Source organism: Primulina tabacum, chromosome 10 (assembly GCF_025594145.1).
Source record: "Primulina tabacum isolate GXHZ01 chromosome 10, ASM2559414v2, whole genome shotgun sequence".
In the NCBI taxonomy this organism is placed as follows: domain Eukaryota; kingdom Viridiplantae; phylum Streptophyta; class Magnoliopsida; order Lamiales; family Gesneriaceae; genus Primulina; species Primulina tabacum.
The window spans coordinates 261,025-280,216 of record NC_134559.1 but is presented as its reverse complement, the minus strand read 5'-3'; the positions used below and the strand labels follow the sequence as shown (position 1 = coordinate 280,216).

Here is a 19,192-nt window from a genome sequence, read left to right as displayed (position 1 = left end):
TGGAAGACATGGAAATTATAAACAAATTTATAATTCCCCTTATTGGGCTTGATATTAATTTTGAATCTTATTCAAAATGAGGGTTTTTAATTTTGAAAGGTCTCATCATTAATTTTATTTAAAAGCTCGCCATGTTTGATCGTATGTTTGTCAGATTCATGCAACTTTGTTATTATCATAATAATAACGCATATACTCATTATTTATAACACATGATGCATATATTATAAACAGTAAACAAAACAAGGATGATCAATCGCCCCAAAACTAATGGCCCGTGTGAGCTAAACACGGGCCTAGGTCCAATCCTAGGGAAATGCATGGGATGCAAATGCAACTATTACATTAGCTTCCAATATTTACATGTCTTCGATCTTCATAATCATCATGGCCACCATCTTCCAATCTTGATCATCCACTATACTAATATTTACAAATAAATATTAATGGCAAATAGGGATACATCTCATGGGGGTGGGAACGGGCCATAAACCAAGCCCACTTTATAAATTGATAATTATTACAATCATTCAACACAAAATATCCTAGCATACACCTAGCAAATTGGGTTTGGGCTTTTGATCATCCTTCATGCATAATATCACATATCATACACCATCAATTAATTATCACAATAATTAATTGATCCAATATTATATATCTTGATCCAATCACTAACCGCCACGATTATAAACTAAATTAACAAAGTATACAAACTCCTTTGTCTACTTTCTAATTAATTTATTTATAACCGAATTTCTTGTAAATCACCATTTACTATAAATAATTAAAGTCTAACTTCAATTATTTATTTCATGAGAAAATATTTGCAAATTTTGTAAATTTAAACTTAAGGGCCCAAAAAATCATTTTTCACCAAAAACATTTTGGCCCATTTAAATTTCACAAATATGTTAGCCATCTAATGGCCCAACAACTCAAGGTCCATGACACTTTGATATTTCAAAACACCTTTTGAAAACCCTAGTCGTCATCGCCGTCGCCAGAGCTCCGTCGCCCGATTCCGGCCAACCCAAAATTTTTTTTTTTTAATTTTTCAATGGGGCTGTTCGGGCAGCCCCTTGGGCTGCCCTTGCTGCCCGTTTCAGGCAGCCCAAAAAACGCCCAAATATGCCTTCATTTTTGTTGCAAAAAATCATCTCATGTGGTTAGAAATGGGTTCTCAATATAATATCATGTATATGCTACACAAACTAGTACCCTTAGCTCATGATACCACTTGAAAGGGGATCGGTTTTAGGTATTCAAATGCGCAACGGAAGTTCAAAATGTTTAAGGGCATGAAAACCGAAATTTTAAAGGGAAAAAATTTCTTGAACACCTCATATACTAGTGTGTAACATATACAAAAACACAAAATATGACATTCATAGTGTGTTTAGAAATATATACCTATCAATCTTAAAAGATTGATGATGGCTCCAACTTAGTTGTCAAACAACTAAGCTCTTCAAAGGATGACAATCTACAAGTTCAAAATTAGGTCCACCACCAACAAGCCAGAACCACTCTAATTTTGTACTAGAAAAATTAGAGCATTTTTCATTGAGAAGTGTGTGCTTTAATCAACAATTGAAGAAGAAAAAATGGTGGAGAATCTAGGTGCAAATTTCGTCCAACATGAGGGGAGGAGAGAGGGAGGAGTGTTTTTCTTGGTTGTGGAAAAAGTAGAATAAAAAAGTTGCATGTGCATGCCATGCAATTAACTCAAAAGTTGTCTCCAACCCTTCACCTTCCAAGCATGCATTTTACTTGGGCTTGTAACAATTACAAGGCCCATGAACTTTTATTTAAATGTCTCAAACACATTTGATACCATTTAACCTTTACTTGATTTTACTCAAGCCCACTAGTTTAATAATTATTTCTAATTGGGCTCTACAAGGTCTAATGTTGTTTAATTAATCCAACACTTGAATTAATTTAATTATTTGGACTCTACTAGGTCCACTAGTGTTTAATTAATTCAACACTTGAATTAATTTAATTTAGTCCATAATAATGTTTATGAAAATCACAATTTTCAAATACATTACTCGTTTGCCCAACTTTTAATTTAGGAACACTTCCTCAAATTAAAAGTTACATTCTCCTTATAGAAGTCATAGTTCTATTTTTATTTACGCTTATAAACTCCTTTATAAGCCGTTCAACACATTGAACTATTTTACTTCTCAACGGGATCTAGAAAGTTAGCACTTGTGTGACCCTCAATGGTTCATTGATACAACTAGCCGTGGGTTCACATCTCCATGTGATTCGGACTAAACATGTCCTTATTTGAGCATACCCCAATTGCTCCATTCTTACTTATCAACTCCTTGATAACAAGAACGTCAGAACTCAAGTCTGATAGTACCCAACCAATCATGTTAAACGCCTAGCAGCATCGCTTACATGATTCTCTAGGTATCAAATGATAGTGCCTGCAAGAACCATTCAATTATGGTTAGCGTACAGTACGGTCCCTTCAACTCATATATCCCGACCGATTCGACAACCATTGGTATATCGAGAGTTGTCAATGAATCGATATTATGTGTCATGTTGTAGTTGCATCGATGGTGTTATCAATAAAACCCCTTTCATAATTACCACCATACTCTGATCAGAGATTTCATACTACATACACATAGGATATCCATACCCGAAGGTAAGCGGTGAATCCCCGACTACAATACATCGACTCCTATATGTTTCGACAAAACACCCAACCTTGCCACATGATGACCCCATGAGAGTCGGTAAACAAGTCAAAGTGTAATGCTAGCACATAGAGTCTCAATGTTGTCCCGGATCATAAGGACTAATGGTGTACAACCATAAACTAGGACGTTTCCACTCGATAAGTGAGAACCACTTAGAAAGTCCTTTATGGAGGGTTGTTCAGTGCACTCTACCAGGAGCACCAATCTGCATGATCGGACCTCACAATGTCCCCTACCAATGAAACATGGTACTCACATCGCAGATACTAGTCTCGAACTCGAGCGGCCTATATCCTTCTTAGCGACGGCTGAATCGACTAGGAACTGTTTAGAATATACAGTATTACAAATATGAGTTTCATGATACTCATCATATGAGCATCTCATATTCTTTCTACTATTTGTATATTCAAGGGCTTTATCTATGCAACTAGCATGAGTATACAGATAAAGATGTGCCAAAATAATAATTTCAAATATTATTAAAATAAAGATCAATTATACATAGAGTCTCATTATGAACACTCGGCCAACACTTGGCTCGACGGGCATCTACTCTAACAAGTTTATCCAGGGGTTTTCATCAATAGCAGTGCCGTTCACTTCACTGACCAAGTAGAATGCAAAGTTCGTGTGGAGTGGCTAATGTCAGAAGAGCTTTGATACTTTGAAGCAAGCTCTCATTTCAGCGCCAGTGTTAGCCATGCCATCCGGGCAAGGAGATTTTGTGCTATACACCGATGCATCTAAGCTCGGGTTAGGCGCAGTGTTTATCCAACATGGTCGGGTGATAGCTTATGCTTCCAGACAGTTGAAGGTGCATGAGAAGAATTATCAGACTCATGATTTAGAATTAGCCGCCATTGTCTTTGCATTAAAGATTTGGAGACACTACTTGTACGGCGAGAAATGCCAGATATTTACTGATCACAAGAGTCTCAAGTATTTCTTCAAGCAGAAAGAGCTGAATATGAGACAGAGACGATGGTTGGAATTGGTAAAATACTATGATTGCGAGATTAGCTACCATCCAAGGAAAGCTAATGTTGTCGCAGACGCCTTGAGCAAAAAAGTGGCAGTTGTAGCACAGTTGTCGGTGCAGAGACCTCTTCATCTGAGATTCAGAGGTTTGGGTTAGAGATTTATCCCAAGGGCAGAGCCCCAGACTATCTAATCTTACAGTCAAGTCTGATTTGCTAGACCGAATCCGTAGAGGTCAGTCTTCAGATGGGCAGTTACTGAAATTGAGACTGAAGGATGAGGCCAAGGGCAGTGTTCTCTACACAGTTTCAGATGGTGTTGTGAGGTACAGAGGTAGAATGTGGGTGCCTAGTGTTGATTCGATCAGAGAGGATATTCTGACAGAGGCACATGCATCTCCGTATTCAATCCACCTTGGAGGCACCAAAATGTACTAGGACTTGCAGATTTTGTATTGGTGGCCAGGGATGAAGTGAGACATCAGCAAATTCGTGTCTAAATGCCTCACTTTTCAGCAGGTGAAGGCAGAACATCAGAGACCAGCAGGAATGCTTAAGCCACTCCCTATCCCCGAGTGGAAATGGGAGAATATTACAATGGACTTTGTGGTTGGTTTGCCGACGTCAGTCAGAGGATTCAATGCCATTTGGGTTATAGTGGACCGACTCACCAAGTCACCACATTTCCTGCCAGTGAAGACGACTTTCTCCATGACGCAGTATGCAGAGCTTTATATCAGGGAGATAGTTCGGCTGCATGGGATCCCAGTTTCTATTGTGTCCGACAGGGACCCGAGGTTCACATCGTCCTTCTGGAAGAGCCTACATGCAGCCATGGGGACGAAGTTGCTATGCAATACAGCCTTTCACCCGCAGACAGATGACCAGTCTGAGCGAGCGATTCAGATTTTGGAGGATTTATTGCGAGCATGTATGATCGATTTTCAAGGGAATTTGGAGTCTAAGCTACCTCTACTGGAGTTTACCTACAACAACAGCTTCCAATCATCTATAGGTATGGCTCCCTACGAGGCACTATATGGAAGGAAGTGTAGATCGCCGATTCATTGGGATGAGGTTGGTGAAAGAGCATAACTTGGTCCAGAGATTGTTCAGCGGACTGCAGATGTGGTGGTCAAGATCCGAGACAGGATGAAGACCGCCCAGAGTCGTCAGAAAAGTTATGCTGATAAGAGAAGAAGAGATCTAGAGTTTGCCGTAGGTGATCACGTCTTTGTGAAGATAGCACCTATGAAGGGTGTTATGAGATTTGGGAAAGAGGCAAGCTGAGTCCGAGGTTTATTGGACCTTTCGAGATTCTGGACAGAGTTGGGACACTAGCCTATCGTGTTGCCCTTCCGCTGAATCTGGCCGGGGTACACAATGTGTTCCACGTCTCAATGCTGAGGAAGTACCTAGCTAATCCTTCACACGTGTTGAGTTATGAATCGTTACAGTTGGTTCCAGACCTGTCATATGAGGAAAGACCCGTCCAAATCCTAGACAGACAAGAGCGGAGACTTCGGAACAAAGTGACCAAGTTGGTCAAAGTCCGGTGGCTAAATCAATCAGTAGAGGAGGCCACTTGGGAAGCCGAAGCAGACATGAGAAATCGCTACTCGGAATTGTTTGGAAAGATCTAATTTTGAGGACGAAATTTATATAAGTGGGGGAGGAATTGTAGTTCCCAAAAATCAGTACACGTATAACCCATGAATTTATTTAATTATTAAATTATTTATTTAATTTTAAAATGAGTTTTAACGATGCATGAATTATTTAAATGCATTATTTCAAATTATTTATGTTTTTGTGATGCACGTTAAAATGTGTTTCGAGTTTCATGTTTCAGTCGATTATTCGAGGCGGAATCGAGGAATAGAGACCGGTGACGAGTTTGGCAATTTTTTAACGTGGCATTTTATTATAAGTTAAGAATGGGGCATTTTAAATAATTTATTTAGTTTCAACAATTTTAAAGCCTAAATTATTTATTTAGGAATTTTAGAGTTTTAAAACTTTTAAAGTTTGGTTAGTGTGCAAGTTATTTTAAATTTAGAGATTTCTTTTTAATTAGGGGAGAGTTAGTATTTTTAATTAATTACTAATTACTAATTAAGCAATTTATTTCCCTAATTATATTACTAAACACACGCACACACCTATTTTCACACGCACTCACACGAAACACACACACACACATATGTCTTTCAAAGTTTTATTATTTTGAGAGGAGAGAAAAACCTAGGGTTCCTTGCTAGAGAGCAGCCGCCCATCCCCTCCAGCATTCTAGCAAATTTTCGTGAGTTTATTTCAATAAAATCGCGCCACGTTCGTTCCGGATCGTCTCTCGCATCTTTCCCACATCGGTATCGTCGTCTTGGTATTTTTAATTATCAAAAGGTACATATATTCTTTTCTTTCTGCGTCGATCATGTCATATTATGTGTTGCGTTGTTATTTAAGCGTAAAAATACATGTGTGATGTGTAGAAGTTTGAGCAATGATGTTTGGATCGATTTTGAAACGGTTTTTGGATCACAAATCACGTTTTTACTGTCTTTTCAAAAACTGCGATTTTTCGGTCATGATTTTGAGAAAACCTTCGACATGAAAATTGTATAACTTTTCGATAGCTTTGAATTGACAGTAAATTTGAATTGTTTAGATAACAATTGAGTGAGTTATGATTAATTTCGTGGGACTGCTCAAACTGCATTTTCAGAAAATCATGATATTGATGCGTTTTTGAAGTTTTATTGTTGCAGGCTTCGTTGGGGATCGACGGGTGATTGTTGCTGCATATAGGTACATTGTTAATGATGTTGGGATGGTTATTGATGTTTCGTTTCATGTCGTTAGGCAATTGGGTGAATGAGTAGTCGTGAAAACCATTTTGTTGTCAAAGATCGTGTTTACGGGTTTATAGTGTACTTGCGATGCGTGGTCGTTTTGGGGCAATTACATAGGATTAAGTCGATGTTATAGCATCCTAAGATGGGTCTCGGGGTGTTGGTTCATAGCCGTGCAATCGAGTTTACAAGGTTAGGCATCACATGTATTAAATTTCCGTGGGTTTCCAAATAGCGCAGGTACCCGGACACCCACACGGACCCTTACACGGGGTCCGTGCCCTTGTTTCCTTCTTAGTTTCAGTAAACCTAGTCTACACGGACCCTAGCACGGGGCCCGTGTCATTACTTCTTTTCGAGCATTTCTTTTCCGAACCTACACGGACCTATACACGGACCCGGGCACAGGGTCCGTGTATTTCAAGTTTTGGGAAAAATTTGTAGACTTCATTTCTGGTTTGTGTTGGGGTGCATGATATTGGTTAGTACGATGATTAAAAGAGGTCAAGTCCCGAGTGATCTAGAATGTCATAAGCTATTTAATTATTTCGATGGTGAGCTTGATTACCTACGTCTAAGACATGCAATTTAAGTATTTAAACTCATGTTAGTATGTTGCAGCAGCGGCCCCAAAGCGAGATCCAACGAATCCCTCAACGCCAAGTAAGTATGTTCTACGTGCAAAGTAAAATATTTTCATGTTTTTGAGGTATGCTAAATGTCTTGTGACCAAATTATGAATGAGTTTGGAAGTCGGTGAACGTGGCTGAGGACCTCTCCACACCCCGTTAAAGCATGAACGGGTTTAGATCGGGATTAGAAAGCGTTAAAGCATGAACGGGGACCAATCCACCCGTTAAAGCATGAACGGGGATCTCATGTATGTGGCAGTGGATTCGTCCCTGTCAGCCCAGTATTGTGGTTTAGTCGGATCAGGCTTATTTATGTATGGGTCACTTGCTTTGAAACATGCCTCTACGCAAAATGATGAAGTTTATGTATGTTCAAGTATGCAAGCATGTTTAAGAAAAGTTTCAAGTTATGGCACGTCTAAGTATGTATGTAAGTTCAAGCTTTTAATCACACGTTAAAGTTCCAGTATGTATGATCTATTTTAAAGTCGCATGTGATTTTATTATGCAGTACTTGTTACTCCCAGTTTATACTTGTTGAGTCTTTAGACTCACTAGACTTGATCGATGCAGGTGAGGATATTTTCGAGGAGACAAGGGGTGGGGACCAAGGAGCAGGCTTGGACTGAGCAGGAGGCTAAACCCGAGGACCGCCCAAGTTTAAGCTTTTATGAAAATGTTTAAATACTCTGATTCTACGTTACTGTATGAGGTTCGAGCAAATACTTTTGGTAGACATCATTTTGAGATTTTTCTGTTGCAACAATTTTTGAGGATGAACAGTTGTTTTATCAAATTTTGAAGGTTCACGAATTATTTAAGAAAATTTTTAATTTTCCGCAAATTTTGAATAGTAAAAGTACGGTACGTTACATCAACCATCAAGTCCTCCATCAATATCAAACTCACCTACATCGATCACACCTAATGAGTCTATTGACTCAGCAAACCTTAACCATGATAGCAAGTAATACGTATACATCCAAATGCAACAGTTAAAATACTTTTAAAAAAATAGCTTTTCTTTAATATGCATAAACTTAAACATTTTTCTTTCATCATATACGTATACGTTTCTCTTTTTATTGAATTCAGATCCTCAATTGTGACTTTCGTATTAGTTCTAGGTTGATGTATCCATCTATGTATTACCACGGTACTGGGCGGCGGGGACATCAGCGACACTCTCATCCGTCAACTGAGCCTTGGTCTTACATATCATCGTATCATCTTATTAGTCACAATCAATTCACCTCCTTCAACATTTCATATTTCCATCACTTATAAAAATTCATGCACATATAAATCATTTTTCTTTTAAACCAAGCATGTAACATGTCTTTTAATATTAACGTTTCATAATAAAATTCCATAAACATTTGAAATAAACGTTTTAACATTTATTATAGCATTCAGGGCACTGTCAGGACGTCTAACATTTTTTAGGTGTAAAATGACCGTTTCGCCCCAGAAACCCTAACTTTCTGAATTTATCCTTATACCTTAAAACGACAACCCAAATCCATAAATCTTAACATAACACCCTAAAACACACCCATAAATATTTCTTAGACGTAAACTTAAGCTCCTAGACTAATTTCCCAATCCTTATTTAGAACTTAGACGTACATCCCGATTTTCACCCGAATGAACTAGAAACTTAACCAAACTTGAATCATAGCTTAGTAAAACCTAACCATGCCTTATACAACCCACATCAAGCCAATGAAACCCTTGAACCAGCCTAGGACACCTACTGAACTTTTTGTGCATGATTCGAAAACCCTAGTCCCATAAACCATGGTTCCCTTCGCTCCTAGACCCTAACCGTGGTGACCATCCCCTAACCGCAGCCCCCCAAACCCATTCACTACATGCATATGAGTGCAAGCCTCTTGCCTCGGCAACCATCCCTTGAACCAGCCTTCATGAAACCATCCTAGGACTTTGCATAGCCTATATTAGGACCCTTGAACATGTCCCTGCAGAAGCTAAGAGTCGTGCCCTCCTAGGAAGCCAAAACCGAAAAACACTAGCCCTTAAAACCCAATTTTCGTTCATCAAGGTATGCTAACTTGTCCAGCCTTTAAACATACACCTAAGGACCCTTAAACATGTGGAAAAACATCCCTTCTAGTAACCCTACCATGGTAGCCTTTTTGTGCATCATAAACAAGAGTTTTAATAGATGAAAACTATAGTTTTATCATGTTTATGCCATAAAAACGAAAATAAGTGAAGTGTTCAATGTTTTTCATGCAGTCATGTATCAAAACATATATTATGGTGTGAAAGATGAGTGAAGGAAGATTAAGGCGTGCCTTTGCGTATTTCACGCTCGAAAATCAACTTGCGATACGAGGGACGGACGAAGAGAGACCCTGGCTGAATTTCTTTTCAAAAAACGTGAGTCTCCTTCAAAATTTCGTGTGTGTGTGATGCTTGGCCCATGAGAGAGTCCTTGTGTTAATAGATGTTGTGTGCGCGTGTTTTAATGGGTTTTGGGGAGGGTTTTTGGCTTTTCTTATAATTAAAACACTGGATACAAACTTAGGCCCATTAACCTAGTATATTAGGCCCATTAAGTTTAATAAATAATATTTAATATATATTTTTAAAGAAAGTTTGTGAAAATATTATCTTAATTCTCAAAAATTCCATATTTTTATCAAAAATGGATTACCGATTTAAAATACGACCGGCGTATAAAAACACCTCATTTTCGAAAATCTATTTAAAATACACCACACATTAAACAATTAAAAATAATTATTTTAAAAAATATTTTACCTCATTTGTTTCTCGTTCTTCGTTCCTCAATCGCGTCTCGAATAACCTTTAAAACACAGTTTTATGTATTCTAACAGAAAACCCTATTTTAAACATGTAAAAATGAACACCATATTTAATTCACGCAATTAAAACCATCTAATTACTCATTTTCAATTTTTCATAGATTTGCATGCAGTTGGATACGTTATCGTATTTTGGACCTTACAGTTTTAACTCCATTATTTGTTAATTGTAAATTGTTGCATATACCCTTGTATATATATCCATGGAATTACTGTTCCGTAATGAAATGAGTTATCTCCAATTCCTCTTGTTAAATTCGGCAATTTATATTTCTATCTTGGTATCGGAGCATCAATGGCAGAAGCCAATTCTCATGCTGAATCCAGCGTTTCCACCATCCCCAATCCTAATCTGATCCCTCTACTAATAAACACTGCTAACCAAATTAACGAAGTCAAATTGACAGATGAAAATTTTATTCTCTAGCAAATACAAATTCTGTCAGTTATTAGAGGCCTGGGTCTTGAGTATTTGATTCATGAAGACACACACCCATCCCACCCAGAAAGCTCGACACTAAAGTATAGACTCCCACATTAAACCTGATGTTTGTGATGTGGAGCAGGCAAGACCAATTACTTTTCTTTTTTATGTTAACATCAATGGCGGAAAATGTCCAGAGCCATATAATTGGTTGTACTACTTCTGCACAACTTTGGTTGCGAGTCAGTCGCATTTTTGCCTCCAGATCGAAGGCTAGAGTGATGCAATTCAAACTTCAGCTGCAAACGCTAAAGAAGGGTGGCCAAACCATGAAGGACTACCTGAGAAAAATGAAAAACTATGTTGATATGCTTGCGGCATGTGGTCATCCCATCTCTGAAGAATATCATGTTATCTATATCCTTGACGGATTAGGGGTTGAGTATGAATCAGTCGTTGTTCATATTACCTCCAGATCAAAAAATTTATCTCCTGCCGATGTTAATGCGTTACTATTGGACCATGAAGGGCGCATTGACTCCTACTGTCACGACCCGAGACCGAAGCGTCGGTGACAACCGATATTGTTAATCAAGTAACAATAAGCCTCGTATCAAATATCCAAATACCAGTCTATTTCATAAAATTCCATTGTCTTTACAAATAAGGAAAAATATAGAGATTGCAAAAGCAGTTTTTACAATGGAAATACAAAAATGTACAAATAAAAGACAAAGGAGAACTGATAGGCTTGAACGTTCAGCGCTTTAACTTTCTTCTTCTGATACTGTACCGGCCCCAGAATTGATCCTACTATCTTTCTTCCACTTGTTCTTCATTCTCATATGGATAGGGACGTAAGGGGGGAGAGCGTTTTGAGAAACACTCATCAAGTGGGGCAGATGTACCAGAAAACATTTGATGCATACCCTTTTAAAACCATATTTTTTACATAGCATAATTTATCGGAGTTGAAAACACAAAATAGACAGAATAAATCAAAATTTCAGATCAAAACATTTCAGAACAGAACTTATCAGAGAAACACATTATTATGATCATGGGCTATCCTAGATCTTGGGCTCCTTCTACAGCCTTTTCCTGTAAATGGGCTCCCATTGGGGCTTTTTCACGCATCTGGGCTCTCTCTGGGGCCTTCTCTCATAGACATGATCCCTTTGAGGAAATTTCCCTCACAGAATTTCCTAATGCACCATTATCAGATTCAAACATATAACTTATCATTTGGAGACAGATTGGTGCCAACAGAATGACACCAACATAGAACGAAATATAGAAGCATAAACGAACAAACATACGGAACGAAACGATTTGAAGCGACTTGGTGATTTTCAAAATCCACACTTATTCACATCATGCATTAGATGATAGAATTTTTAAACATACATAATCTTTAAAACAAATAAACCCACTTACGCTTGGTTCGAAATTTCGGTTGATATTGATTGCTATTCAGGTGAAGCCTTGGCCGAAAAATGGGTTGCACTTTGTCTAATTTTTTAGCAGAGTCTAGAGTTGTGTTAGTAGCACTTCGACGTGTTTTGTTGTGTCTCAAAATGATCGCAAAACTCTTCTCTCTTCCTTTGCCTTGGCCGAAATATTGGAGAGAAACGAGAGGTGATTTGAGGGTGTTGTTTGTTACAACACACATGGTATTTATACGTGAAAAATGACTCTTCCGCTCTCTTCCATCAGCCGTACAAAGCCCTTCCAAATACCCCAAGGATGATGGTCCAAATGGCTTCCAAATGGTCAAAGTTTATCCAAAAACCAAAGGTCACTTTGGTGCACTCAATGGTCACTTCTTACACATAGACTATGTCCCATATTTTGGCTTATCCCATGGTTGATTTTTTGTATTCTTTAGGACAAGCATCAATGAGCTTCTTTGAGCTGATGGTTTAAGCTCATGAGGTAGGGATTTTCTCCCAATAATGAATGAGTTTCTTTGAGCTAAGGGTTTTAGCTTTTGAGATAAGGGTTTCCTTCTGTATTGCATCGGTTCTCTTTGAGCTGAAAATTTTCATATATTGTTGAATTTTCTTTAATTAAAAACTTTGAGCTTAAACATTTAGTTTTATTGCTTACGTGATTTGTTTCAAAAATCCGGATCCTCACATCCCACCCTCCTTGTTGGAAGTTTATTCGTCAAAACTTAAGTTTGCTTATTCTTCGAAAAGGTAAGGATACATGGTGCGCATCTTCTCCTCTAGCTCCCATGTTGATTCCCACTCAGTATTGTTTGACCATTGTACTTTTACGTACGGAATGGTCCGGTGTCATAGCACTTGTTCTTTGGTGTCCACAATATTGATAGGGACTTCTTCGTATCTCAGTTCTTCATTCAGGTTGCCGTCGAGTAGTAGGGGTGAGACCTCGAGAATATGACTTGAGTTGGGAATGTATCTTCTTAGCCACGAAACGTGGAAGACGTTGTGGATTCTTGACAAGTCCGACTGCAAGGCTAGTCGATAAGTTAGGGTTACGACTCTTTCAAGAATTTCGAACGGTCCGACGTATCATGGGTTTAATTTCCTAATTTGCTAAAGCGGACAACTCCCTTCATAAGTGAAACCTTGATATAAGCTTTCTCTTTGAATTTAAACTCCAATGGTCTTCTCTTCAAATCAGCCCAGCTTTTTTGTCGTTCCTAGGCTGCTTTGAGTTTCTCCTTGATGATGTCTACCTTGACGACTGTGATTTGTATCAGTTCAAGCCCGATGATGTCTTTTTCCCCGATTTCTTCCCAATACAATGAAGACCTACATTTTCCTCCATAGAGTGCTTCATAAGAGGCCATCTCTATGCTATTGTGATAGTTGTTATTGTATGCAAACTCTAATAGGGGTAGATGCTCACTCAAATTTTTGAAATCTAAAGCACATGCCCTAACATATCCTACAATGTTTGAAATGTTCTTTCCATTTGGCCGTCTGTTTTGGGTGATATGCCGTGCTCAGTGTGACTTTGGTTCCCGTAGCTTCTTGGAAGCTCTTTCAGAATCGAGACACAAATCTAAGGTCCCTATACGATAGTATACTTGTCGGGATACCGTGCTGTCTCACTATGTTGTCCATATACTAGGTGGCTAGCTTATCCAGGTTGTAGCTCATTGCACCAGTAAAAAGTGTGCTAATTTGGTCAGTCGGTCGATGATAACCCAGATCCCATCATGGTTTTGTCTTGACTTTTGTAATCCTACCACAAAGTCCATGGAAATGTGCTCCCACTTCCATGTTGGGATTTCTAGTCGTTTTAGGAGTCCTCTAGGTCGTTGATGTTTGGCTTTGACCTTTTGACATATTTGGCGTTTAGCGACAAAGTCAGCTACATCTTTCTAAATTCCATTCCACTAGTAATTCTGTTTAAAGTCTCGGTACATTTTGGTGCTTCCAAGGTGCACTGAAAATTTTTTACTTGTGTGCTTCAGACATTACTTCTCGTTGATGTTTGGCTTTGACCTTTTGACATATTTTACTTGTTTAAAGTCTCGGTACCTTTTGACATATTTGGCGTTTCTCCTTGATTTTTGTTATGGAAGGATCGTGATTTTTCTTCAGTTTGATGGTTTTTTAAGGCATGGTTGAGCTAAAAGAGCTTAAAAGTTTACTCTTCCAATATCTTTTCGGCTTAAAGCATCTGCAACCTTGTTTGCTTTACCCGAATGATAGTAGATTGTTATGTCATCATCCTTCAAGAGTTCAATCCACCGCCTTTACCTCATGTTTAATTCTTTTTGAGTGAATACGTTTTGAGGCTTTTGTGATCGGTGAATATCTAGCATTTAGTACCACATAGGTAATGTCTCCATATTTTTACTACAAATTTTATTGCTGCCAACTCAAGATCATTAGTTGGGTAATTTTGCTCATAATGTTTTAATTGCCTTGATGTGTAGGCAATTACATGACCTTCCTGCATAAGCACACTCCCTAATCCTCCTTTGATGCATCACTATATATTGTAAAGTTCTTGCCATCATCGGGAAGTACTAGCACTGGTGTAGATGCAAGTTTTCTTTTAGGAATCTAAAAAATTTTCTTGCATTCTTTGTTCCAAATGAATCTAAAGTTTTTTTGAGTGAGTTTAGTGAGAGGTATGGCTATTGAAGAAATCCTTCGACGAATTTCCTATAATGAACAGGTAAACCCAAAAAGCTTCGTATCTCAGATACTGTCTTTGGTCGAGGCTGGTCCACAATTTCTTCTACTTTCTTGGGTCCACTGAAACACCTAGGTCAGAGATAATGTGACCCAAAAAGGCGACACTTGTTAGCCAAAATTCACATTTCTTAAATTTGGCATACGGTTTTTTTTTCTGAGTGTCTGTAGATTGTGGCGAAGATGTCCTCATGGTCTTCCTTACTTTTTGAGTACACAAGGATGTCGTCTATTAGTACGACCACAAACCTATCGAGTTTTGGTTTGAAGACTCTATTAATGAAGTCCATGAATGCTGCTGGAGCGTTGGTCAGCCAAAACGGCATTATTTTAAACTCGTAATGATCGTATCTTGTCTTGAAGGCTGTTTTGGGAATACATCCTGCTTTGACCTTCAGTTGATGGTATCCTGACCTTAGATTGAGTTTTGAAAAGACCTTGGCTCTTTTCAATTGATCGAAAAGATCATCTATCCTTGGGAGAGGGTATCTATTCTTAATTCTGATCTTGTTCAACTCTCTATGGTCGATAATAACCTCATGCTCTCGTCTTTCTTTTTCACAAATAATACAGGGGCTCCTAGTGGAGATACACTGGGTCAAATCTGTTTTTTATCCAACAACTCTTGGAGTTGATCCTTTAGCTCTTTTAACTCTTTTGAGGCCATTTGGTATGATGCCTTTGAGATCGGTGCAGCCCCAGGAATCAAGTTGATCTTAAACTCTACTTCACGGTCAGTAATCGTGACAGGAAATTATTCATGGAAGATGTCCGGAAACTCTTGAATAACCAGAATATCCTCTATCTTTAGAGTAACTTCATCATTTACCTCGCTGATCATTGCAATTTCTTCACCGTCTTTCATTGTCTTCCAAGTTTGTGATGCGTATAAAAGAGATTTTTGTTCTTCATATTTGCCATGATATATGATCTCCTCGTGGTTTGGGGTCTGTAGTTTGATGCTCTTCTTCTGGCAATCCACTAAGGCATGATTCTTAGCCAACCAATCAATTCCTAGGATTGCGTCGAACTCAACCATATTTAGTTGAATCTGTTCTGCCTTGAAGGTTCGGCCACTGATGAAAATTTTGCAGTTTCGATGTACTTTATGGGTTTCAATCGTTTTGCTAGCAGGCGTTGCTACTCTTAATGGTTCACTAATAGTTTCGTCTTCTAGTTTTAGTTTCTTAGCGAACCTTTTAGATACAAACGAATGGGTAGCACCACAATAAAACAACACATAAGCAGGAATTTTATTGATCAGAATGGTACCTGCTACCACGTCATTTGTGTTGTCTGCTTCCTCTTGCGTTATGGAGAAGACCCAATCATTGGGTTTGTTCTTCCTTGGCTTGTGGTTTTCTGTGTTTGGTTTAACTCCTTTCTCCCTATTCTCTGGACAGTCAGCAATCCGATGGCCTAACTTTCCACACCTGAAACAAGCACCAGTTTTCTTGTAGAATTCTCCTAATTGTCGCATGTTGCATTTGGGACAAGGCATAATTTCTCTATTGATTGGGTTGGTGAAGGCTCCTCTTGATGTCCACTTGCATGGTTGGGTCTTTTAAAGTTCTGTCAACCATGGGATGACTGACCAGAAAAGGGTCGTTTGTGCTTACTTTCTTCTCCTCTGGGCTTGATGTCAGTCTCAGCGCTCATGGCAGCTCCCATTAAGTCGTCAAAATTTGTGGGTTTGAATACAACAAAGGCCGACTGTATTCGACTGTTCAGTCTTTTCTTGAAGTGGTGCATCTTTAAGGTGTAACGTCCGAAAAATCAACCTACGTAAACCGCATGTGCAAATTATTTTAATTGCTTAATTGTTTTGTTTAATTGCTTTTAAATGCTACCATGATATTTATTATATGATTAAATGTATGATTTGCATGATTAAATGATAATATGACATGATTACATGAAATTAAGGATTTTTACCGAATATTCGATAATAGGTAGGGAAAAGGATACCGGAGACGACCAAGACAAGAATAAGTATTTTTATTTAAATAATGACAAGGCTTCCTAATATGATTAAAAAAATGATTTAACTTTCCTAAAAATCTTGGAGTTTGAATTATTTTACGAATCGAGCTCGATTTTTCCCGGGAAGCCGATTTTAGGCAAACTAGGAGTTTTAAAAGATCAAAAAATTATTTTATGAAAACTTATTTTATAAACTTTAATTATTTAATTAATTATGTGTTATTGGGCGTAGTTTAATTAATTTAAGTCGGCCCAATTACTATTAAGTTCGCAAGCCAAAACCAAAACCCATTTAACTTGTTAATTAAATTATAAATAAAGTCCTAGGTCTATTAAACCTCACAATTCCATACCACCAGCAGCCTTAAACTCACCACACACACAATTCATAATTTCAAAAATATTAAAGAATGAAAAGGCATGTGTTCTACGTCGTCCGGTCGTCCAACGTCGCAACCTCGCCGAAGATCGTATATTCGAGCGTTATAAAAGCAAAGGCACGTTTTCTAAACAATTCTAAACATCATACAAATAATAATATGCTTGATTTAATTTTTGATGCATGAAAAATATGATGGTTGGATTATTTTTATGGTAGAGTGTATATTTTCAAAAACGCGAAGATTTTACGTTTATTTGAAAAACGTTATGAATCCAAGGGTTAAGCTAACAAAACATAATAATATATGAATGATTTATAGCCAAAACATGACAAATAATTGAGAAAACTAAGTTGGAACCGTGGGAAAAGAATCACAATAGGGCCTTGAGTTTTGTGTGATGGGTGCTAGATGCACGTGGCTCGTTTTCTTTGCATGGGGTCACGAGGCTGGCCAAGGCTGGTTGGAGGCTTGACCAGGGTCAGGTACAAAGGCTAGTTAGGGTACTAGGGCGGCTAGGGTTCGATCTTGGGGCTGGGGAAGAGTCCATGTGAAGAGGGACTCTCCCCCACGCTCGTGTGTGTGTAGCAGTGGCTAGGGGGCACGCTATTGGGGATTGGGTGAGCTAGGTAGGTCCATTAGGGTCCTAGAGTGATGGGCAGGTGTCGTGCTAGGGGCTGGAGTTGTTGCGTGTGCTGTGGGTCGAGCCAAACGAGAGAACGCGAGGGAATCTCCAAGACGCACAGCTTGTGTCTTCTGAATTCAGGTGCTTCGTGTTTGGGTTCAAGGGCCTGGGCTATTCTGGGTTGGATCTGGGCGTGGTCCAAGGATTTTTAGGGTCACGAGGGTCAGTGGTTAGAGGGATGGAAGAGTCCTTGATAGCTAGGAGTCTTGGGCTAGGGAAGAGAGTCACGCATAGATTTTGGCTTCGGTTCCAGCAGGGTTTGAGCGAGCTAGGACTAGGTTATTTGGGCTGGGCTTGGTCAGGAGGGTACCTAGGTGGGTTGACTCAGGTTTGGCTTGAGGTGGCTTGATCATGGCTCGCGTAAATTGGAAGATGGCTCGGTGTGTTCGATTATGTGTCAAAAACAAAAATTTAAGGAACAAATTTCGAACCATGGGTCCACGGGGATGGCTCATTATTTGTAAGGGTAGAATATATAATAAAAATATTATGTTTAAAATTTGGGATCAAAATAATGAGTTTTGGATTTATCCGAGATTTAATCGACAAACGAAACGTTAATTAAAGAAATAATTGAAAAGTCTAGTTTTAAGCTTTATAAAATTATGAAAAATTATATTTAATCTTAAATAATTATTTAGAATAGGCCCATGTCATTAAAAGTGAGAAAAAGATAAATTCGAGATTTTTTACGTCTAGGGGCTAAACGGTAATTTTACATTTAGGAAAATATGAAATTCTTGGCCGTGTCCCGAAGAATCATAATGCTTGTAAAATTATATTATATGATTTAAAATGATGATTTTGATGATAATATGTTATTTTATGATTTATGGTAAAGCTGTTTAAATTGTACTGTTTAAAATTCTATTTGTGGAAAGCTGTGTTATTTCATGATTTTTAAAGGAAAGGAAAAATATTTTGATGGATGTGAATTAATTATGACAAAAGATATGATTTATGATATATGATTTATTGGGATATCGTGAGGGCCAAGGCCCCAGAGGGACCCCATATACGAGCAAAGGACCTAAAGGGACCCCGTTTACGGGCCAAGGCCCCACAGGGACCCCGTGTATGGGACAAAGACCTAGAGGGGCCCCGACGATTGTATTTCCACGGTGGAGCCTAGTACACACCCCCATGGGCCATGTGGAGCTGAAGACTGATCAGTCGAACGAGGATAAAAGCTAGTCACTTTCAAGGATCAAAACTTCACCCAAAATGATATATGTTTGAAATCTTGTGATTAAACGATTTTATGATATATGATTCATGATGATGATTAAAGCTATTTTTAAAATGATTTATTTATGCTCAAAGCTTAATTTTAAATAATTTTTAATTGATTTATTTATGCTCAAAGTTATTTTAAAATGATTTTACTATTTATGATTTAATTATGATAAATGATTTTAAATGGTTTATTTATGTACAAAAGCTTTAAATAAAAGTATGATTTTAATGCATGTGATTGTATATGTATTATTT

General features: G+C 38.2%; 1 protein-coding gene and 1 pseudogene across 1 annotated transcript; one reads left to right on the top strand and one right to left on the bottom strand.

Annotated features, from left to right (window-relative positions):
• Window positions 1-11,047, top strand: part of LOC142505942 (uncharacterized) — a 147,436-nt pseudogene extending 136,389 nt beyond the window's left edge.
• Window positions 11,048-15,407: 4,360 nt separating this feature from the next.
• Window positions 15,408-16,133, bottom strand: LOC142505941 (uncharacterized). Its single transcript, XM_075619086.1, has one exon. It carries the CDS (start codon window positions 16,131-16,133, stop codon window positions 15,408-15,410), a length of 726 nt encoding a protein of 241 aa, XP_075475201.1.
• Between the last annotated feature and the right edge of the window lie 3,059 nt (window positions 16,134-19,192).

What these genes read in the sequence shown, in the direction of transcription:
- LOC142505941 (XM_075619086.1), bottom strand. Translation starts at nt 16,133, where the DNA reads ATGCGACAATTAGGAGAATTCTACAAGAAAACTGGTGCTTGTTTCAGG.